The following is a 23996-nucleotide window of genomic DNA, read 5'->3' as shown; positions in this document are numbered from 1 at the left end:
AACAAAATCCATACAGTAGATTCATAGATTCATAGATACATTAGGTTGCATAGGACCTACAAGATCATCTAGTCCAACCATCCTCCTATCACCATCCCTACCCACTAAGCTACTAAATCAAATCCCTTAGCACCTCATCTAAACGCTTCTTGAACAGCGCTAGGGACGGTGCCTCAACCACCTCCCTAGGCAGGCCATTCCAGTGCCTGACCACTCTTTCAGAGAAAAAATGTTTCCTCATATCTAATCTAAATCTTCCCCGGCACAACTTGTGGCCGTTCCCTCTCGTGCTGTCATTAAACCCTCAGTAAAACCTCCAGAGAGGATGCTGAAGAGTGGAACAGAATACAGTAGGTAACACTGTGACTGAATCATTGTAATCAGAAGTGGAAGAGAAACAAACATCTGTTTTTCTATAGGTGTGAATTGAAAGGAAAGAATGGAATATAGTAATGAACATGCAAATATCTCCTCAAGAAGCAGCATTATTAATCCACCAGCTTCAACAGAATAATCTTTTCATAGCACCTTAATACTAATAAGAAAATAAATTATCTATTTAAATGGAACATTTAGTCTGCATTCAATACAGGCGTGTCATGTCGACACAAGTAAATTAATAAACAAGTGCGTATTAAATTAGAATACAGGGGAAAAATGTACAACTACTTGAATCATCTGAGGAGAAAATACACATTTTCACTCATCATTTTAAATTGTTAAAAACCTATTAGACAGTGAGATCATAGTAAACACACAACTTCAATATGCTCCAATTCTGTGCAATTTATGAGATTTAAGCAAATATCAGTGAGAGTTTTAATTTGGATCTCCCAACAGCTAGACAGGATTATTGTGAGTGTAATAGTTTTATGTTCAAGTGGGATTCTGCTGTATTAAACTCTTTGTTGAACAAATCAGTCAAGCTCTCTCTCTGGAATTTTAATTTGCACCTTTGTAGAAGATGAGCAATGTTTCAATTTTAATATTTGATTATCGGCACATACTTTGAAGAGGCAAGATCTTACCACTTAATATGAGTTTTCTTTCATTTTCACTTGAACAGAATTATATTCTAGTGCAAAAAGCTTGTGATTACTTTTAGTTATGTATCTCCTTGATCATATTATTTGCAGTAAAAATGTTCTGTAAAAAATGTTGTGTTGTATACTTAACTAAAATCTGTGTTCTTTTTAATCATTTAAAATGCAATAGCTGCATCTTTTAACCAATAGTAATCAATAGTGGAACTTTCAGCAGCATCATAAGAATCAGTCCAGACACAGAAACACTTATCTAAAAGTAACATGGCAAAGCAGCTATCTGCAAGATTCTTCAACCTTTTTAATATTACTCATTTGTCTCATTCTTTTCTACCAGGTAGACAGCACTTAAACAAGTCACAAAATCCTGCTTTTCAGATTTCCTATTCCATGACTATTTCAGATTTCCTATTCCATCCCATTCCAGACTTTCCTATTCCATGCTTTCCTGACCACTCCTCTGAACTGCGAGGCTCCTTGTGCATCCTGAACACACACAACCTGTTTGGCTTCATCAGAAAATGCAAAAGAATCTCCAGGTTACACCAAGGACTCTGCACTCAAAACACTTGAAACAGGCTAGGATCTACTGACTTCCTGTGCAGAACCAGGGTTACAATTGCCTCTTACTCAGGTTTTCATATGGAAGACAACTCTTTTCAAGTTTAAAGTCATGTCTGATGCCTTTAATACATACTTATCAAATTGTTTATGAAGAGTTATGTCTCTGTTGTAAGTCTCCTAAGAATGACAGAAAGGCCGTAAGCTAGTAATAACTAATCATTTGAGGAGTCTTATGATCTACAAAGGCCAGAAGTTACTCTACAGCTCTTGCTCTGAACAGCACTGAATAGAAGTCTAAGCTTTGGTTTTATATATCAAGGTGAATGTTCTGGATGTTCTTGAATGGGCAAGTCTTTCACTCTCTGTTGATATCTTTGTCTCATGTTCTGAACAGACAGTCTTAAACCTCAGAAAAATACTGCCAATAAAAGATTGATCACGCATTGCCCCAACTCCTTTACCTTTCTTTGGTTTTGCAGTTCTGTCTTTTTCCATAAAAAATCTTCCTTTCCTAAAATTTCCATCCAATTTTGGCTGCTCCTGAATGCCTGGAGAGCGTCAGTGAAAAATTAGAAGTCCTCTGACTGTTGGATGGGAGCATATGATGAACATATTTTTAGCATGGAAGCGAGCAGACAATGAATGCTGGGTGTGAACGTGCAACCACTTCTGACCTCTGAGACACTGCCACCTTATCATACAGAAAGGGAGAAGGAAGCTTATTTCTCTCATGATGAATCCCTGAGACAATTCCCAGTCTTCCCTTTTATTCACCACATCCTGGTGAACTGTGTCCAACTTTCTTCCAAAGGTAAAATTTGAGTCTTTGCTAATGTCATTCATAATTAGAAATGAATAATGACATACCTTATATAAGATTTTATTCCTGACTTCAAACGGAGCTACCTGGGTTGTTTGGTGTCTTTACTTTGAAGAAAATGTCTTTTATTACTTATTTTAGTACAACACATTAAAATCAAATATCTCCTGTAGCAAAACGATTCAAGTCTCTGGAACTCAAATAATTTTCTAATAAAAAATGCATGAGACAAATAAATGCACTTTATGTTCCACAAGAAAAGGCAGTTTCAACAGGCTAATGCTCAGAGAAAATTCATTTTATCAACCAGCCATTTCATTCTTTGGTGCTGTTACAAGCTCCTTGCAGTTGCTAAGCAACCATAATTCATAGTACCTTTTAATGGATACTCTGCTACTGCTGAGAACATTAAGGTGAAGAGAATAAATGCCTTGGGTGAATCTTGAAATCTTTCATTATGCATGTCATTCTATTTCTGTAATGCTATAATGCTGAAATGTTTCTGTGGCAGGAAACTGAGTTGTGGTAATTGCATATTCCACTCATATATGTTTTGTAAGCAGAGCAGCACGTACTTGTCTAAAATGAGCTATTTCTAACATGATTGAAATTGGACTTTTCTACTTCTAAAGGTAGTAAATAAATCTAAGGGAGAAAAAAAAAGAATGAGTCTAGAGTAAAATGTCTTGAAATTTTCAGCAAGAGCGACAAAATCTTATGGCATAAATTGAAAGTAATCAAACAAGCTTGATTGTAATGCACAGTGGTATGTGAATATATGGTACACAATTGAAAATGCAAAAAATACAATAAAGAAACCATATATCCTGTGCAACTTGCATCTTCTTAAAACAGATGAGATTCAAAGATAGATACATGTATGCTAGATCAGGCATCCCTCTCTGTATTATTAAAACAAACCTGTTTGCAGCTGAATGTAAATGATGAATATTAGATACATTTCCCACCTCATTGTTTCGGGCCTTTACTCTTGAGAAATACCTCTCCATAAAAGCCAGGGGTGCATTGGTATGAATGCAATTACACAATTAGGTTTACATTTTGCAAACAAATAGTAGAGAAAATAGAAAGTAAGATAAAGTCCTCAAGTACTTTCAGTGATGAGAAGCACCTCAAAATGGATTTGTTTCTGTGGGCTCAGCCTGCATCCAAAATCCTGATGATCTTGTCTTTCACACTTGTGTACACTAGCTAATGCACACTTAGGAAGCAGCTATACTCAGGTAAGACATGAATCAGTTTCTTTCTGTTTTGAACATTAGATTGAGTTTTGTATCCTATTTGTTTTAGATAAAAATATAATTAGGCGCAGAAAGAAACTATACACATTTTTTTTCTGTGCACCTTCTAATTTCATGTTCCACTTTACCTGCCTGGACTTGTTATCGGAAATATTAAAGGACACAGTACTTTCTGTTCTCTTCCTCAACCACTTATAACCTACCCAGGCTAGTGACCTCAAATTACTCTCGAAGCATCAATGGCCTCGAACTTCTGTTGCATAGGGATGACCAGTCAGAGAGCTCTTACAGTCCAATTGGTTTTGATGCTGGAAGGACAAAGCCACACCTTTTGCTTATTCTATTTAATTGTTGCTGAGGAGTGTTTTAAAATCACCTTTCCTACTCTGCTATTTTTTTATGGTTTCTAAATTTCCGTAGATTTGGGGAAATATGTTTCTTTCATCATATTTCATGAAGATACAAAATCATTTTCTCTGAATATCTTTCAAAAATATTTCTGGGGGAAAAAGAGGGGGGAAAAGCTGCAGATAAGTACACAGATGAAAAGAAGAAGCTGATGGGGATTCAAAGTGGAGACTTCACATCAACATACTGAAAAGTGAATCTACAAGGCCTAGTCTGAAAGTAATGCCTTCCATTTTTCTTATGTTGATCCACAACGTCAGAAGCAGCTGCTGGTGGTATGGAAGTATACATTGAACCTCCTCGACAAAATTCCATTACATGCTCTGGTGGTGCGGATTTTACAAGAGCAGCATGCAGGCTCTTATTCCTCACTGGTAAAAATGCATAAGTAATTGCAGTGACTACACTGAAAAGTATGTTTTTGTAGTTGAAAATTTTCTCTATCAAATAGAGTTATTGTGTTTTTTTTTGTTTTTTTTTTCTGGTGTAGTTTCTATGGAATTAAAAAGGCATTATTTTTGGAGCAACCTACACACTTTTTGAACAGCATAAGGGTTAACTCACACACAGTAATAACAGGAAAAGTAAGAAAGAGTCAAGAGGTTCAAAATCTGGGATGATAAAAAGTTAAAATAAATGTATGAAGAAGTCAAATCAAATTATTTTTTTCCATTTTTCCTTCCTCTCGAGTATTCATACATCTTCACTTTCCACCAAAAGAAAGCATACTTGACTTTTCTTTCTCTCTCTTTGAAAGCATACTTGACTTTTCTTCCACCCTCTTTTCTTCTTCTTCCCTCTTTAATGTTTCTTTTGTTTACTACTACTGACAGGAATCAAGAATGTATGTTTTAGAATCACTATCTAAAAAATGATTATTTTCCAATGAGGAAAATGTTGTTCTGAAAATGGTTTATCCAAAAACATCCACCAAAATAAAAGTGTGATATAAAGGAGCAGTGGCTTAGTAGTTTCATTTTCAGAGTCTGTTTCACCCTTGTAGATGTAATTTTTGCTGATGCAAATCACTCATTCCCTTTGCTCCAAACACTCACTATGTTCAGTTTCATTAGAGGTGTCTGCATGCCTTAAAAATGACTCAAAAATTCTGTCTACTAATGATTCTCCTTTTTCTATTCTGCTGCTTCTGGTTCTACTATTTCCAGTAGTGTATATGTCCCAGAGAGTCTTAGAACTGAATCTCCTCTGAGAGTTCATATTCTTATTTTTAGGCTTTCAAACCATGGGAACAAATAACAGACTTTCACATGGAAATCTGAAACATCTTAAATCTGAAAAATATTTTGTTAGATTTCTTGGAATCAATTACATCTACAGAAAGGCAGGGCCAAATCCAAGGGCTTGTGTCATTTGAAGTTAGAATAATGTTTTAGGTACAGCAGTATGAGATGAATGCTTCTTACATCTTTTCACTGAGACAGTGGTGAGATGATGGCAGGTGCTGCCCAGAGAAGCTTTGATTGCTCCATCCCTGGATGCATTCAAGGTGAGGTTGGATGGGGCACTGGGCTGCTTGATCTGGTCCCGATCCAACAGTTGTCAACCCTGCCTGTGTCAGAGGGCTGGAACTAGATGATCTTTGAGGTTCCTTCCAACTCAAGCCATCCTGTGATTCTATGATTCTTCTGGTATTTCAAATGTCAAATTACTTTTTCTCGAAACATCTAATCATGAATGAAATACATATTGACTGTTGATCAGACCTATAATTTCTAAGATAAGAAAGCTTATGCTGTTTTAGTTAATTCCAAATTTCCTTTTTGGCCAACCTGCTTTGGTCAATTTATAGCAACACAAGGATCATAAATAAGAAAAGAATTCAAAATGAATCTTTTAATCTTCACCGTGAAGTAAAGGAAGAGGATACTTAATAGCATTTATCAACATAGGAAGAAAACAGCAAACTGAGACCTAACCACTAGAAGGTCACAGCCAATAACATTTCTGCAAATAGAAATGAGTTGCAGAAGCATCAAATGCAAATTACTATTTGCTGGAGTATTTTAATAGAGTTCTACGTCACATTATAAAATGTTTAATTGTAACCCCATTTTAATAACACCATCCGATTAAATGAAAAGACGTCTTGCTGATTGCAATTACAATCTGTCAAACTGCATATTTATTTACAGTTTGGTTTCCTAAAACCATAAGATAAAAAAAGGAAACTCTATTCATCTTGTCAGCGAACTATAATTATTGTGTATCCTTCTGTCAGTTTCTGCATAAAACTTTTGGTTCTAAAATGGATCTAATTATAACTACATCAACATTTTTATAAATGTTTGCTTTCCCTTCTTTCCCCTACCCTCCAACCCTCTCTCTCTCATCAGTGAATTCTTTGTTGCAAACTCAGGAGGAAAAACTTCTATGCCAGTCACATATCTGTTTCTCTATTTATCTTTTCTATCCTAAGTTATTGTTAGAATACAGAATACTCTATTCAAAGTAAATGTTATTTATGGTTCTGCGCATTTCTAGCACTGTACTCAAGCAAAGCTACTGGATTAGGACTCCATTGTTTTTTCTGCGTTGACATTAATGTCTTGAATATCAGCAGAGAAACTCTTTCCAAGTATATCATGTAGCTCATCTTCCGCAAAGTCTATTTATTGTAATTTATAACCTTTCACAGGAAACAGTTTGCCAGACAAACAAGAAATGAGTCCAAATGTCTGAGCACTAGTGTATGTATCAACCAGTTACAGAAATTACATCTCAAAGAAAGATCTATTAAATCATCCAGCCCATCTTCCAGCCAGTGCAGGATTTTCCCATACATTTTCCCATTGCTTTAACACTACCTGCAGACTATTTGGATGACGTTACAGGTTTTTTTTCCTTAACCTTCACCCACTGTTTATTTTTATCCTATCACTTGCAATGACATTCCTTAAGTATCATAAAATTCAGTTCCTTCAGATTTACTTTCTAAGTAATTAATAGTAATAAATAAATACCATACTGAAAATATGCACACAAACGATTTCATAAAATAACACATTATAACTTCAAGAAGAGTTATTATCTCAGTGTAGGTTATGAGCTAATGTGATCTGGATAATGACTACATTCTAATAAGATTTGACAAAAGCTGATTATTTTTCTACTGTTTCTTAAATGGTCAGATCAGATATGAACCAAAATGGTCTGAGTTGATACACAACCTCTTGATTATTTATTTCCTAGCTGTTCCATCAACATTATTATCTAATATTCATTCTTAGATAAATACACATTTTATAAATACATATATAAACAGACTTTATAAGTAAAAATACATAAAAGTCAGCTGAAAAGAGTAAATGGTCTTTGTTAACTTACACTGTTGGGTTTTTAGCATACAATGAACTAGACAAGTTTTTAACTTTAAGAAACTGTACCCAGAGTTTGCCTGAGGAGTCTGTGCAGTTTTCATTAGAATTCTCTAAAAAAATAAGTCAGACAGACATCTGTCCAAAATGACAAACATGCAGGTGACTTTTTAAAGTCTTATTTTGGACTAGATTAAGGAGGTTTATTCTAGACCAATTTCTGTTAATTGGTAGGTAATACAATAGTAACACTACACTGAGCCAGGATCCAGTTTACATCACACCTTTTTCCTCTAGTGCAGTTCATTATTTTGATAATACGATCATCAAAATAATATAAACACTGCTTGCGCTAAGTTCTCAAATGCTACAGAGAAAATATTTTAAAAGCAAAAGGTACAGTGTGGATCACTCTTGAAAACAACTTCCTTTGAAACGCCTTTTATTTTACATAATCTAAAAGTTGAATTTTCCCAATTTACAAATAAATGGAAGCATCCACTATTGCACTCTCTCTGCCCCCACTGAAACTTTGGGAAAGTCCCTGCTAGAGTTGGACAGGGCACTTCTGAAAATCCCATCGGGATTTTCAGACAGTAAGAGCTCCTAAAATGGAATCCAGAGGCAGAGGATACGAACAATGGAGTTGATGCAACAACACTGGCCATGATTAAAATAACACTGGCCTGCTCCAGTCTGAGAACTTTCCTTTCACATCTTTACTCCTTACTGCATTTGTGAAAGCTGATGGCAAGTGAGAAGAAATGTGTGCTCTGCAAGCATCCTGTAGGCACAGGATTGGGAGTCCAGATCTGTGAAGCATCAAAATGTGTGGTTAAACAGATGCTTTGTTTCTCCCTAGAGCTGGCTGTGTTTCAAGGGCAAGTGAAAAAACCTTCATGTGTTTTTCATGGCCCTTAAACAAGGCTGTTGTAACACTTCCAGTTTGCGTGATAGCCTAAAGGTCTCAGTTATCATTACATGCAGACACTAAAATTGCTTTATACTACTATGCGTACCACACAACAGCTAATTCTTGTCTTTATTATACTTGAGGACTTTTGCTAGTTCTAATATTGAAAGTTGTCTCATGCCACATTACTGCCCAACTTCTTGTTACTGATCATCACTGATGAAATCAGTTCCTGGTAATACTTTCATTATTATGGGTCCTTCAGTATAGTCATCTTCTCTCTCAAAATCTGTCTCTTTCAGCCTTTTTCGTCTTGACACTCCGCTGCATTTGCATATTGTGCACTACATTTTGTTGGGTTTTTAAGGTGGTAAATGTCTTTCTACTTTATAGACTACTTGATAGACTACAGGGACTGATATTGCAAATATCTATTTGTACTATTATTAGTACATTACCTTCATAGATAATTATTGACTACAAATCACTTCAAGACACAAGAAAGGCACTGGAAAAGAATGAAATGCTTCTAGCATTTCAAATGTGGTGATTTATTTTTCCTGGAAAAATGCAATTTTAAAAAGTTTTGCCAGTCATTATTTTACATGGTATAATTTCTGTTGGGCAACTTAAGCTGCACTTAATATCCAGATCAGCTGTAAGCCTATTGCACTAAACATTTATTATGTTACTTCATAAGAAAGAGGAGTACAGTCAATTTCATTAAACTGGGATCCTACACTTGAGTATTAGGACATGTGTAGGAAAATAAAGCTTAGTTACTGAGTTAATTTCTGAAATTATGTGTGAATTCAAGGTAATTATAAAGTATATTAGAAGGAAGACCCATCTCTGCATAAAAAAGAGAGATGTCTGATCCTATAAATCATGCCCAGGTATTTTTTGGGTTTTTTTTTTTTTGCTGAGGACCAAAGCATTTAGTTTCAAGCATCTTTTCAGTCAAGATAAATATTGTAAGGATGAAGTGAAGGGACATGTACTTCATTATAGTAATGGTAGGGAAGTGTAATTATGAAGATGGGATATGGAGTAGCCTCCTCCCGCCATGCACTAGGTATGTCATATCTCACTTCGGCAACTAGGCTACCTCCCTTATTAACTTAAATAGCAGAAGTAACTATTGTCAAAGTTACTAAATATCAAGCACTGCAACATCATTCACACCACAGAGATTTGGTAAAAAACACACTGTCTAAATCTGTTGTACCTTCTTCAATAATTTGACACTAGTTTCAGTTCCTGTTTAACATACAACACACAGAAAAACAATTAAGAACATTCATGTTTATATCTCTACTGCCCAGTTCACTAAGTTATAAATGCTGTTCAAAACAGGTGTGTGAGTGAGCCTACATAGATGAGATCCTAAGTGGCTGAAGTACAGGGCTATTCCAGCAGTAGAGGTTAAAGGTTTACATGCTTTCCCTAGAGAAACTCAGCATGAGAAAGGGCATTTATATAGTGTATCCGTACAGATTTTGTGTTAGTGAAGGGGAAAAGAAACAGACAGACATCAAGCTAAAATGAACCTTTGTGTTACCGAAGGGACCTGGGGAAGAGTAGAGATCCTTACATTTCACAGTTGCCTTGAGAAAGAACAAGGGAAGAAAGTAAGAAATGTTATTTTTTAGATTCTGTTTTCTCCAAATCTCAAAACATTGCCAAGTCAAAACTTTTCTTCCTGCAGTTATACTTGCTGCTGCAAAAAGTCATAACAATGTTGACGGAAAACAGAAACAAGTACACTTAAAGTATTGTGAAAATATTAAAACGGATGAAAAACACTGTAAACTATTAGTTGGACCTTTTAAATTCTTCTGAGTCAGAAAAAAAGAAGAAAATCAAGAGTGAAATATTATTTCCAAAGAAAATTAAAGTAAATCAAAGCTTTTCTAAGTATCTATGACTCTATGAATTCACTCTCCTTTCCAGCAAACAACACCAGCATGAAGCTCTGGGTTGTTCTTGTCCCAGACTTAAGCACATGCAAACTTCCTGTACGCAAATGGCAGACTGTGTTAAAACCCTGCAAGCCACATTGGAGTTCTGTCCCTAAAACATATATTTCTGCTCCCCGAGCGAGATAACAAGATGGGATGAGCTGATGAATGCAGTACAAATCCACGCCAGGGGTTCAGTCTTCTCAGTTGCTTCAGAGATTCAAGTGATGCAAATGCATCCGTTTATATAATGAAAACAAGTGGAAAGACAGGCTATTCTACCTGATGCACGAAAATCTCCTTTTCTCTGCACTGCAGGCTTCTCCTTTCTTTTTGTCCTCACAAAAGCATCTTCACAGTTTTTGAGAAAGACTTCTTATTTCTATTCTGTCTACAGGATCAGTAACAATTTTTTTTTTTTTTGCCAAAGACTGTCTTCAGAAACATTTCATTATCTTGCTGCTCTCGACAACTACATGCAATGTTAAAAGCAGCAGATAAAAGTCAACAATCTCTCCTGCTGAAACCCCTGAATTTCTGACATTTTCTGAGAGTTACGTTTTCTCTATTTGCATACTCTATTATCTGTTTTGTTTGACACTTGCAGCTATGATGCTGCTTATGCATTAATCACTCCTGTGAGTCTCTCACAAGTGAGGTGCTGCATCATATACCATCCACGACTGAAGGCTTTCTGTCCTTGCCCCATTCCTCAATTCATGACTTGTGCCTATGCCATGGGATCTGGTTAAAGAAACAATTAATACTGCCACATGGACATTGTTTTGCATTTGCAAGTAGCAAATAAAGTCCTTTTTAGACATGGGTAACTGCTGTGAAAGTAGTTCACCAAAGCGTTTTCTGTAGAAGGGACTTTCAAAAATAAAATGCCACCTTGTTATTCTCGAAATTATACTTCTTTATCTAATTTATGAAATCTATGAGCTACATGGAGTTCCAACAACCACACTCAAATAGGCACAATGGTGTTTCCCAACTAACATTAAATCAACAGCTTCACTGGCAGTTTTAAAGAGGAAACCTGGAATAATTCCAGCCAAAACCAATTTCTGATCATTTGTGTGTATTTTTCTTTCAGTGATGGGAAAACATTTACTTGTTTTATCTTTAATATAAGTTCTTAGTAGTTACAGACTGGAACAAGTTTTTCCAGATACTTCAAGATCAGAAAAAAAGTTAAGCTCATTAAAAAACACAAAAATTCTCACAGCAATTCTAGGCCTAACTTTGAGGTGGGGTCCATCAGTAGGCTGTAATCACAGGATGCTGATTTTCACTGGCAGGGGAACTTCAGGAGTATTACCAGTTGAGGTGCTATCAGTGACATTGCTTCTACCATAGCATAATGTTCATTGCCCCCATGGGACAACAGGACCCACAGGAAGGTTGTGGTCCCTTCGCTGTAGCTGGAAGGTCATTAGACCAGTTCCAGCTACAGCACATCTGTTTAAGAGATGCCTCATCTTGATTTCAATCCTCAGAAAACTCATCACCTCCCACAGTATATTAAATAAATGGTAAATCTCTTTTAGTGTTAAAAATGCATGCTTTGTTTCCAGTCTGATTTTAAACAGCTGTAATTTGTAGATATTGAAAGTTTTAATTCTCTTTTTTTTTTTTTATAGTACAGCAAAGAGCCTTCTACTAGCATGTATGCAATATGCAAGTATTTATAAAACCTTGATCAAGTTATATCTTAATCAGCTTGTCTGCATATATTTTCTGTTGCCTTACTGATGACAAAACATACAGCAGACATCAAAAGTAAGGAACGATAAACATGATGTCCCAGAGCCCTGGATGGAATAAATCATCATAATTCCAGAGAAGACAATAAAGACATGCCAACTGACATCAGCTGAAGATTTGGCTGTGTATTGCATCCTTACGATTAGGCTGCCTGACAAAACATTCACTAACCATTGTAACCTTTTGTCACATAAAGCTTATTTCAATGAGAAAACTCACTCAAAAAAAAAAAAAAATCCCGCAAGAATAAAAAAGTGGCTTAATAAGAGGAAAAAAATATTTTTACACAAGGTGTTCTATGACCTTAGCTTTATAATTTGGTGGTTCTGATGGCAATAATTCACTGCAATAAAATTTGGGGTTGCAGCAGGTCTGTGTAGCATAACAGTAAATTTTAATGTAAACTGAAGACCAGAGCCTGGTAACGAGACACAAATGTGAAGTATTCACCAGAGACTCAAAGTATCTTCTACCACTACCCTGCAATAGAAGCTAGAAAAGGTATCCAACTGGGATCCAAATTTCAACTCTTAGGTTACAAGGGAAAAATATTTTGTTTTGTTATGAAAATTATTCATTTTGTACATCAGCACCAAAAATTTCTCAGTAGTTTGCATTAACACCTAAAGGTGACAGAAAAATCGACCACATAGGTCAGCCTCAAGATGAGTCATGAATACTGAATTTAAACTAATATTTATGAAGCTCTTAAATACATCCTAGCTACAACAACAGCAATCTCCTGTAGTGGATTTCTTAGCAACTCTACTGTGAATAAGAAACAACAGCGTCATTCCACCTGAGACGAAAAATGAAAAGAAAAAAAGCAGCTGCCTTCATTTCTTCAGTATTACACAGTGGCACATTTTGCTTAAGATACTATTCTCTCATGGGTTGCATATCTAAAAAAAAACAATTCAAGAAAAAGTATAGAGTAATTGTATAGTGTAATTGTTCAGGCTCTGATGAATTGGGGCATAATGTTAAATAATTATTCATTGCCTTTATTCTTCTGTCACAGTGTGGAAAAAAAGAAGCTTTTTATTGCTTTCTTTTTTTTTTAATATAAGGACATGGGCCTTTATGACATGCATTTTATTTCAAACAAATACATCTATTATTCCACATCTGAATAATTATAACTGATATCACCTACTCTTCAGTGCTCTGGAAGATCTTTAGCTCTAGTGCACTGTTACATATTTTATGCATTACATGAAATAAAATACCTCAAGATTTTGAAAATATTTATTTTTAAAACAGCAATGAAATTGTCTGTAATCACATTTTCTGCTCTGCTTTGAAAGCAGCATTATTCAATATGCCAGTGGTCTTTTTCATAAGAGCAATATATTAGAAATTCATGCTGCTCTAATATATCTGAATTCACTGATGTACTGCACTCCCTGTAGACCTAAAGAAACATTTCTGCTTCAGTTTCATATGTCCTGCACATTACCTACTCATGTGGTGGTTGTCAAAACAGTTGTACAGTAGTCTCTGAATTCAAAGCGTACCTTGACTGTATACTAAAAATGACAATAAACCTAAGTATATACATTATGCTGGCATTTGTTGCCAGCACAAGTAGAGCATGTGGGAAATAAATCCCCTGATTTTATTGCCTTTTAACATCTTTTTCACTTTAAAGATCAAACCCAGAAATTTGAAGCATTCCAAGAAATTGAAGTCTCTTATTTCTTTCTTGCAAATTTTCTATAGTATACCATCGTAAGTAACATCTTCAAAAAGAACAAAACAGGAATGAACTGAAAGCATTCCAAAAATAGCTTTTCTTTCTGTATTTGAAAACAACAGTGTGATTTTAACCCTGGTTTCCTGGGGAAAAAGCAACCATTTATAGTATATACTAGAGCTGAAATAACTGTAATTTTGTTGATCGAAAGGACACACAGTAAAGCTCATTCTATACAACACATCCGGAAGTGTATTTTCAGATAAATGCCCATTTCTGTAAGATGGTATTTATATACATGCACTTATTTGCAAATGTTGGAAGAGTGTTTCTTGTATTCTTGGAATTTTTTAGGAAAATTAATACAGAGAAGTGATGGCTGGCCAAGGCCTAAGTGAAACTGAACCAAACCTACATTCAATTATAATACATTGAAAAGGGACTGGTTATTCCACTGTATAAAAACAAATGTGCCTACAGAGTACCAAGACATTTTCATTAAACAGCAATAGCTGTATCTGATGGAATCCAATAAAGAAGTGGGAATAGAAGCCATGTCCATTTTGAAGGACCTTAGAGAGCTGCCACACATGGACCACCATGCTGGGGCTGGACTATGCTGCCATACTAACATTCTGCATGAATTCTGCAGATTTCTCAACCCCCAGTAGCCAATGAAAAGGGAAATCTAATGAGTATCTGAATAAATCAGTATGTGATGGTAGGGTATAAATGAGTGTATGTGTTGTGTGTGTATGCACGTGTGTGCCAGTATGTCAACTAAATGGAAAAAACTGAATAAATAAATGTAGAATCCAACATATGAACTGAGAGCAAAATACTGGAAAAGGGAAATGTCAGTGATTTCTTTTTTCAAGTACTGAGAGTACAACTGGAACTTCAATCAATCTAAAAAACTTCAAAGGAGGTTAATTCCAAATTTAAGTGCCAGACAGTAAATGGTAACAGGAAATTTCCATCTCCCAGCACTGTAAAATTTTTCAGAAAGAATTCCCACAGTGTCAAAAAAAACGGTAAGAACCTGATCCTTAATAAGAATTCACTAAGCCAGGAGTGGGTTCTTATTGTGTGCATTTAAGCACTTCCACAGAGAAGAACGCTTACAGAACTCGGGGGCAAATCCTGCAATCTTTACTAAAAGAGATTTCACTCGAAGCTTGGAAGGAGTGCTGTACACTATGAAACCACATGAGTTTTGAAGGATTTTTAGGAAGGTTAAATCCTCAATTTTCAATCTGACCAAAATAATAGAAATACTCATCTGAAAACACCTGGTAGTTGAGATGAAAGAGAAATGCTACAGTGTACAAAATGCTCTACTACTTAGCTTTTGAGCTCACTGTGCTTCCTTTCTCCAATTCAGCTAGCACTGATTAACACTTTGTCTATAAAAACAGCAATTGAAAACCACTCATTGATTCTAATGCTGACAAAAAGTGAGGTATCATCACTACAACACTAACAAGGTTTAAAACTCACTAAAAGGAAAGATGTTGAAACTAAAAAAATAATATTCGATCAGATGCACATTGCACTGCAGCTGAATTTGTCCCAGTACAAGAAAAATTTGCTGAAGATGTGAAATTAATTAGGGATAGAGAAGAGCCAACAGGTTAATTTCTGAGAATAATTCTTCTAAAAATACTTATTAGTACCCAGAAAAGTGAGGCGAGATACATAATTTCCATATACTCTAAGTGATTGCTGATATAGTGGAAATTATACGAAAGAAGGGTTTAGGCAGATTGAAGAAACTCATACACTACATTTTATGCAAGGCAATATAAACTTGATTTAGGCAAATACTTGTTAAATGGATCAGAGTTTGATGAGATAGTAAAAGGGAAACTTAGAGATAAGTAAAGCAAGAAAACAGAGTCATAGTGGACACGTTGTAAAGTTTATAAAGAGCTTCAGTGCTATGTAAAGAATGCTAAATCTACACAATCCTGTTTTATTTCATCAATGGAAGGCCAAAAGGACAATGGAACCATTCAATTCACCACAGAAGGCACTGAATTCACCAAAGAATTAACTTAAATTATCTCTCTCAAGTTAATTCCTCTTGTTACCAAATTCAAATCCAAGAAACCATGCTGCACAACAGTACTTGAGCTGTAAGAATTGTGGTGTTAACAACCTACCAGTTGTACAAATGTGAGATGTGGCTTAATCCCTTTGATGGGCAAGACAGCTTCAGCTATAACTATTGCTAGTTAAGAGGCCCTCTTGTGTGTGAAGGGCAAGCAAGTAAAGGATAACAATGGATTTAGCCCATGATGCTTTAAGGATCATGCTTCATTTATTGAATGAATCCTGAGAAATGACTGTTTAAATTTAGTGCATATTTTACTGAGCTCTGATTTTCATTTTTTCTGATCTACACTAAGTCCCAATAGCAAAATTGTCTAGTTATATTATTCAGGTCTTTTTTGCATTTGCCCTAAACGCAGTAATTCACTGTGATGTTCTATAAACTCTCTAGGCCCTTTGTTCAGAGTCTGTTGCAAGAGGTTAATGCAGAACATCAGAGCTTAAAAGAATGCATAGTTTTGTGCCATAACCAAGGCTCAGAAAAGGTCGACCCAATGAAATACTGATTGTCTTGACTGAAGTGCCATGAGATTCTCTTACTTTTCTGGTCCATCCATAGTTCTGATCCTGAACACCTCACATAAGAATTAGCTCTACATATGCTTTGTAGAAATGCAAGTAAAATTAAAAACATTTCCACAAAGTATTTTTGTATTTCTGTATGAAAACCCCATGCCTCCCGTTATTGAACTTAACCCTGGTGTCAGATTCCAACCTCAAACATGAAGTATGCAACATTCTTGTAAATCAATAACAACTAAGCAGCACATAAGAAGCCAAGACTAGTCTCCCTGCAGTAAAATCTTGTTGGACATTCTCAGAGCGAATGCAGAGCTCCTTGCAACCATGGCACCTTTACTTTAATTAAGTTGTGGTGAAGCCATGTGACAATGCAGATTTACATTGCAAACTGTTCTCCTTCCAGCTTACAATCTCAGCTCTTTGGCCAAGCTGGCTTTCCTCCAAGTCTCTGCCTCTGAGGCTGTTTGCCTGAGGGGCTGATGGGCAGCTGAGCTCAGCTCCCTCAGCCCCAAACCTCCACGTGCTGCTCCAACGCTGATTTATTATTTTATTTCAGTCGATACAGTGAGGGCCTAGCAAGGTGGAAGCCTAAAGAGCCTCAGTCCCTAAGCACAGAGCTTTCCAGCTGGGACACAGCTTGCTAAATCTCTGTCCTGGTGAGTAGCCCAGACAATAGAGCTAGAAAGAAAAGATCCTTAACTTCATCTGTCTGGATCTGCAGTTTCATCTACAACAGTTCCTGGAGTCAAGTGAGTCCCACACAACACCAGGCCCCATTCTCTATCAAGGGATTTTTTACTCTTTGGCATAGAATTCTGTGCCAGTGTGAAATAATGGTCTCTGTAAAAAGTTCTTGTCAGGAGTTGGTATGCAGGAAGTATACTAATTATTCATAGAGTCCACTTGAAAATGTAACATCTAAAGTAGCTCTGCAGTTGTTGAAAGCAATTTAGCATTCAAAGAAGTGATTTATAATATAAAGCTTCCCAAGACTACAAACATAATGAGTATCTGACAGACTTTATAAGCAAATTGTCCAATCATTTCAATTGGATTCTGGCTGGATAAGGACTGGAAACTGTAAAAAGGCTATAAGATTTGGCCTAGAATCAGAAATAACATTTGCTGTTTTCCAAACGTGTGGTAAACAAGAAAGGAGATATTAAATTTTTTGTACATCTTTCAGTACATGCTAATTAGAATGGAAAGAGTCTCATAAGAAAAAAAAATATATAGAACAACAACCATCTGGATCCAAATCCTGCTCCAATGAAGAAAAACCCTGGGTCTGCTTTTGTCATTATTTAAGCCTGTGTAATGTAGGACTAATACAACTTCAGGCAATGGGTATCATCTTGGCTTTGAGGAATCCAATGGTAAAACCTCCACTGACTCCAGTGGGAGTAGGATTTCACAGTATGATGGAAAATGAAGGTCAGGTCAGCTTGCTCTATGACTTCAGTGGTATAGGAGTTATTCCTGGGTCCATATACACATATTTTCACAACTTAAAGTAGTACAAAAGGGAAAGACTGAAAATGCTTACCACAGAGAGAGAATTGGAAAGCAGTGTCCCATCTTGGCCAAGCATGTTGGAAACTGTAATTTCAGGTAAATCCATGTTTTGTGGGTGGAATGGAAGGAGGCCATTATGGTTCATTGGATGACACAGAGAGTGATATCCAGACTCTATTTCATTCAAGTGCACCAGTGAATGGTCAGGCAATGACGGAGGAGTGATAGGAGGTATGTTAAAATCTTCACTTTCAAGACTTGGGCCAGGAAAAGACTGAAAAACAAATACAGAAAGTGTGATGATAATCACATGAATATCAAACAATAATAATAGAAGTCACACAAAACAAACAAAAGGAGTCCAAGCCATGCACTGCTAAGCAGGAATTTCAACTTTACAAAACAAATATTTTAAACACATATTATAACAGTGGATTTTCACTATTATGTATGGAAGAAAAATTGCCTCTAAGGCATACGACCGTCTGATACATTCACAGCTACCATTAGAAAGAAACAGTCTTTTTTTGTTGTTGTTTTTTTAAGAAGTTGAGTTTAAGCAGATTTCAAGGGTCCTATTAAAATTTTCTGTGAGTGATCATATAGCTGAATGCCTTTTTCATGGGGATTGTGGCAAAGGGAATGCATTTTATAAAATTAGGATTGGCTGAAAATGGTTCACAAGACTCTCTGACACTCAGATCAAGAAATATCCAGTAAGGAAGAAAAATATTGCTTTTAGGCTTACAATGGAACCAGGCATTTGCTCTGCTACAGAGAAAAACAAATTCATATAAAAACAGTACACATTTTGTATGAATTTTCTTTATGTTTATAAAAATACATTTACAGTGTCTCAAAAATACAGACCTTTCCTTTCTTAATCTATAATATCAAACAATACGCACATTTTATCAGCCATATAAATTAGTTTTTCCATAAATCAACTGTTTAGACTTCTGTTGTCCACTGCCATTAAGTCATCCAATTCAACTTGAGCCAAGGAAAAGCCAAAGGCGAAGTAAGAGTATCTGACAAAGTCAGAATATATTCCCTCCACCAAGGAGGATAATTGCTATTATTTATCTACATTCTTCATGCAGCAAGTAGGCTTAATTGGGGAATATGAGTTGCCATGCTTTGATTTTTTAAAGGGAAAAGGTGAACAGCATTATATACATGATCCAAATGAAGATTTGAAGAGATCAGTTACAGAGGTTCAGCCAACTTGAACTTCCTTTTGAAAACTGTCAGTATTTGTAACTACCACAGCCACAGTCCTGAGATTATAGCATGGAGAGGCTAGCTCCATCCTTTTAACTCCTCTCCTGCAACACGGTCCTGTTGTAGATGTTTCCTTTCTTTACTTGGGAAGTGCAAGGACTTAAACACATTCTGCAGCTACAAAATATCTTCAAGAAAGATGAAAATAAGGCCACAATTTCAAATAAGAACAATTAGAAGACAATGCTTTCTCAAATACGAGTTTGAAAACAGTACTGTGCATGAATTGATGCAGAAGGACAGGGGAAGAATCAATACCCAATTATCAATAAAGAGGTTTTATTTAGTTATCATAGTAATACGGTCTTCCCAGTGCTTAAGGTTACTTTTTTACATCCATGTATGAGCATGGATATAAAAACTTTAGCAATCAACAACTAAGAGTGTTGCATGTTTTAAATGAGCAGATCAACAAAGAAGTTAGTGCAGGGCACATTGCCCTTGTTTTTGTTGCCTTGGCTATTTTCCAAAAAGGTTTACACTTCTGTTACTGATTGTCTTAGTATGAAATAGAACAGAAAGGCTAGACTGCAAAGGCAAAAGTGAAACTCCAGGGAATGAAAACAACAGGACAGGGTTTGGCAGTGATATCACCATCTTTACTTGTGAGGAATTTGTTTCTGCTTGTGTTTTTTAGCTCTGTTTCTCAGGAGTTTGCCATTTCCCTTAGTGGGAAGCTGCTGCAAGTCTTTGTCCATTTCTAAGAGGCATTTGTCCCTGCTTTAGAAACCACCAGCAGAGACATTGCCAAGGTAGGAAATACATACAGTAGGTAGGAAATACATACAGTAAAAATACATCCTCAAAAAATGGGGAGGGGTTTCCCTATGGTAAAGAAGACATGTCGTGTTCACTCAACCATAATAAATAAACTGTACAAAACAATATAAAGTATTATGGACACTGTATACACCATTTGCTGATTACTGTTACACAAGATAGATAATGAAAAAGAAAAGTCTCTAAGTGTCTAATACAAAAAGAACAAAATAGCAAGGAACCCATAAAGGTGTTCTTGACCAGAACTATCTCACACATGTACAAAAAGATTTGGTTACCATAATCCTAGTGAGTTTAAATCCATGTACTGTACATTTACCGTGAGTGATTCGTGAGCTGTGGAAATAGGACATTCTGAGTTCAATGCTGTCATTGTCACTATCCCAAAGGACTGATGGCCTCTACCCTGACTTCTCAATTTACAGAAGAGTTAATCTAAAATTTGATTTCTCACTCACTATCCTACAGTGAAAATACCTTGTATATCTTTGCTGACTCAAGAAGTCCCTGCTCAACATCTAGAGAAAGATCTACTGAAAAAGGAAATATTCCTAAAACAACTATAAATGGACTGAATGTGCCTACACACCTAATATTGAGGGTGTTGAGCAAAATGACTGTTTTATTTGCACAGCCTTCTTGCATGGAAGAATGGATAGCACAGCTTTTGCTGTAATTAGACTTTGATTTGCTAATTCAATTGTCTTTAACTAGTAATAGTTAAAAAATGGTGGAAGCAATTGAACTGCATTTAAAACATTAATTTCACTTATGAAAAAGGAAATAAAATACTAGTGCCATAAAATTCCACAACTCAAATTGCATCAAGTGTAACTACATGTGGACTAAACATTTTAAATATAAGGTTCTTCTGCGATTCTTAAAAACAGAAGTTATTCCTTAAGAACTGGTTAGGTTGTGCTTGATGCCACATCAGTGTTGATTACACTTGAGGAGGCTTCTGTAAGTAGTATGAGTAGTGTAGGCAATAGTAACATGTCAAAACAACATATAATTTGTATGGTGTTAATCACTGACTGTAGTAAATATAATCCTATCATACTATGGTAATGCCTGAAAAAAAAAAGCAGCCAGTTATAGAGCACTGGTGCTTCCTATGTATACATACTTCTAATTTTTTTTTTTAATTTCATTAAATACCACAAACTATTTGTCAACTTCAATCAAACTAGGCAGAATGCAAGTACAGATCATATGCATTAATAATAACTGTGACCTGCAGCATTAGCTCTTCTTAGAGCATGGGGAGAAGGATTAGGGTCTTTCTACACGCCACTCCAGGTTTCTTGCTTTCATGGTTTGCTCTAGTATCAGCACAATTTTCTGCACTCAGAAAGATACAGAACAGCTCCTTTTCATTCTAGTAGTCACAGAAGCACTAGCAGGCTTTTCTTTTCACTTTTGAATCAAAAAGAGTAGATTTATTTACTTTACCACAGACCTGCCAACAACTTTGCCAATGGTTGAGCTTTCATATCATTTCTCAGCTCTTGAATTTAGGGGAACGTCCTAGATCTTTATTGCATTCCAGAGAGAAAGTCCTCTGCAAAAGTAACACCACTTCAAAGCACTGAAAGGATAAAGGCTTTAATTTTACTTTATTGTGAAGAAGATTTTCATTATATCTGAATTTTATTACAAGCAGATTTCAGTATACTTCAGATGGGAGTTAAACAGTGAATGCTTCAAAACTAAGCATCCTTCAATTTGGGCTATTTACAGAATTGGAAATATCAGTAAATGGTCTGAATCTTCTCAAATCTAAAGGACAATATTCTGTGTTTTTGGTTAAATATCTGTGGCATTTCTGCCCCAAATGACAGAAACTTCATAAAACAAGTGATCTTTGAGACAACCATGCCGAGATGAATAGACCTAATCATCTATTCCACCTTAGCCTACAATTTTATGAGAAAAGCTTGCCATAAGAAAAATGACACGAACACTTAACCTTGAGTCACCATCTTACCAAAGTCCAAGCTTTTGTTCCTGAATAATGACCTCATTGGTCTGCTTCAATTTATCCTTTATTCTACTTATCCTGGCCAAATTCAGCAACAATACAGTGAAGAGGGGCAAAACTGGGGCTATAGAGGGATGTGCTGTACATCAGAAGTCAGTTGTTTAGCAACATGTATCTCAAGGGCTATGCATTCTTCAATGCTAATAATACCAACAAAATGTAGCATTTATATTTTTTAGGAAGCCAGATAGTCACTGTTGTCAGAATAATAAGAAAAGTGGTTGTACAATCTGACTGCATGAAGAAACAGGGAGAAAGAAGGAAATAAAAATAAAGATTTTCTGCTTAAATGGTGACTGCATGTTTGCCAGAAAAAAAAATATTCCAAAAGAAATAATCATAAAAAAAATTAGAAGCCAATTAGAGAAAGGAAAACAAGGATACCATAAACAGACTGGCCACAAGAGGCAGCAAGCATTCAAATATACAATATAATTCTGTTTGGGAAAAGCAAGATCATTACCATATGACAACACAGCAGACAACATACATTAAGAAAGTCTAATCTGTGTGCTCAGTGATTGTGCATGCACTCAACAGATCCTAGTATTAGCAACAATTCCTTAAAAAATTGAAATCTGCCTGTAGATATTTTATTTAAATGAAATGAATGGTACTGCCAACTATGTAGAGCGTGTCTTAATTTTTCATTTGCACCAAGGCTTTTGCATCTGAACTGTGGAAAGATGCCAGTTTTTAAAAGATAGATGCTTCAGGCTGTCTCCTCTTCTATTATTGAACACATTGTTACATAACTGAAATAGTTATGAATTGAGAGTAATGTGAAAACAATGAGCTCATTAGAAGAGGAAAAATAGCAATATACCTTATGTGCATATGAAAGTTGGGACAATATATTTGAGAGCAGACATTTCTAGAAGTTTTAATAGGATCAATCTTATCTCTAATTCCTAAATGGAAGACCTTCAAAAGCAAGTGCTTTTTCAGTTTCTTTTGTCTCTGCATGAACAAGGCTTGATAGCTTTAGACTACAATGCACTACTGTGGAAACCTTCGGTCTGTTACATAAATCATCTTAACACTCAGCAAGAATTGTCCAACAGTGCCATTGATATGTTCAAGTCAATGATCCTGCAAACAATTTTTTTGTGCTTCTTCATAGGGCAGACAACAGTAATAAATCATATTCATTTTAAAACATACAATATACTAATTTATCAAGCAGCAGCTATCAAAAGTGTATTACAGGGGAAAGTATAACTTTCTTCTATTGCGTTAATCAATTTCTCTAATTTACATTAGGTAAAGGGCAAAGCCTCAAGCAAAACATTAATTTTCCAGTACCAGATGAATTCTATTTTCAAGAAGCAGAATGTGCTGACAATGATAATATTGATTCAAAATAATCATAATTTCAAAGTTAACTGAATTATGTAGACAAGTAGTTCCACTCAAGAATCTTTTCATTCATTTTAGTAATTTCATATATATAAACTATGTTAGTTTGCTGGGAAATGCTTTTCAATGAAGATTTTAAATTGAATCACATTTTAAAGATGACAATGAGTTGAAACATAAACGTTAAAAGAGAATACAAGATTTGGATTCGGCAAATATCAATACTGTTATCAAAGCATTTGAACTTCCCTTCACATAAAGTTCCAGCCGTGATGTTTTCCTATTTAGAAAGGTGGAGTGATTTTAAGTGAAAAGTACCAATCTATTTTAGAATTACTGAACAGATCCCTCAGAGCAACTTCTTCAGGAAAACTCAAGCTCTCAAGGTGCACGCACAGCATCCTTACCCCTCCAACCTGGAGCATTGCCCAGCTCAATCGCATCATACTCTTACACTCTTAAAGCATTCCAGTGAGGGCTCAGTCAGGGTAAGGTTTAGCCTACTCTTCTTTCCTGAAAGGCACTGTGAGGCACTTCGCTCCTCACAGTGTGTTACATTCCTTAATAGTACAAATCTCAAGGTGTAGCGCTGGGGGTATTTTACC

The 23996-nt window shown here is 35.8% G+C and overlaps 1 protein-coding gene across 2 annotated transcripts in view; it reads right to left on the bottom strand.

Moving 5' to 3' along the window:
* TOX (thymocyte selection associated high mobility group box) overlaps positions 1-23996 on the bottom strand; it is a 223847-nt gene that overhangs the window by 73989 nt on the left and 125862 nt on the right. For both annotated transcript variants that reach the window (XM_065751909.1, XM_065751910.1), the window contains exon 3: positions 17956-18198. In XM_065751909.1, the coding sequence (XP_065607981.1) occupies positions 17956-18198 (243 nt within the window). The remainder of the gene's footprint in view (positions 1-17955; positions 18199-23996) is intronic.

This window comes from Cyrtonyx montezumae, unplaced genomic scaffold, assembly GCF_038088225.1.
Source record: "Cyrtonyx montezumae isolate F1298 unplaced genomic scaffold, pur_monq_1.0 scaffold_8, whole genome shotgun sequence".
Classification (NCBI taxonomy): domain Eukaryota; kingdom Metazoa; phylum Chordata; class Aves; order Galliformes; family Odontophoridae; genus Cyrtonyx; species Cyrtonyx montezumae.
The sequence above is the reverse complement of the archived record's forward strand: the minus strand, read 5'-3'. Positions and strand labels throughout refer to the sequence as shown.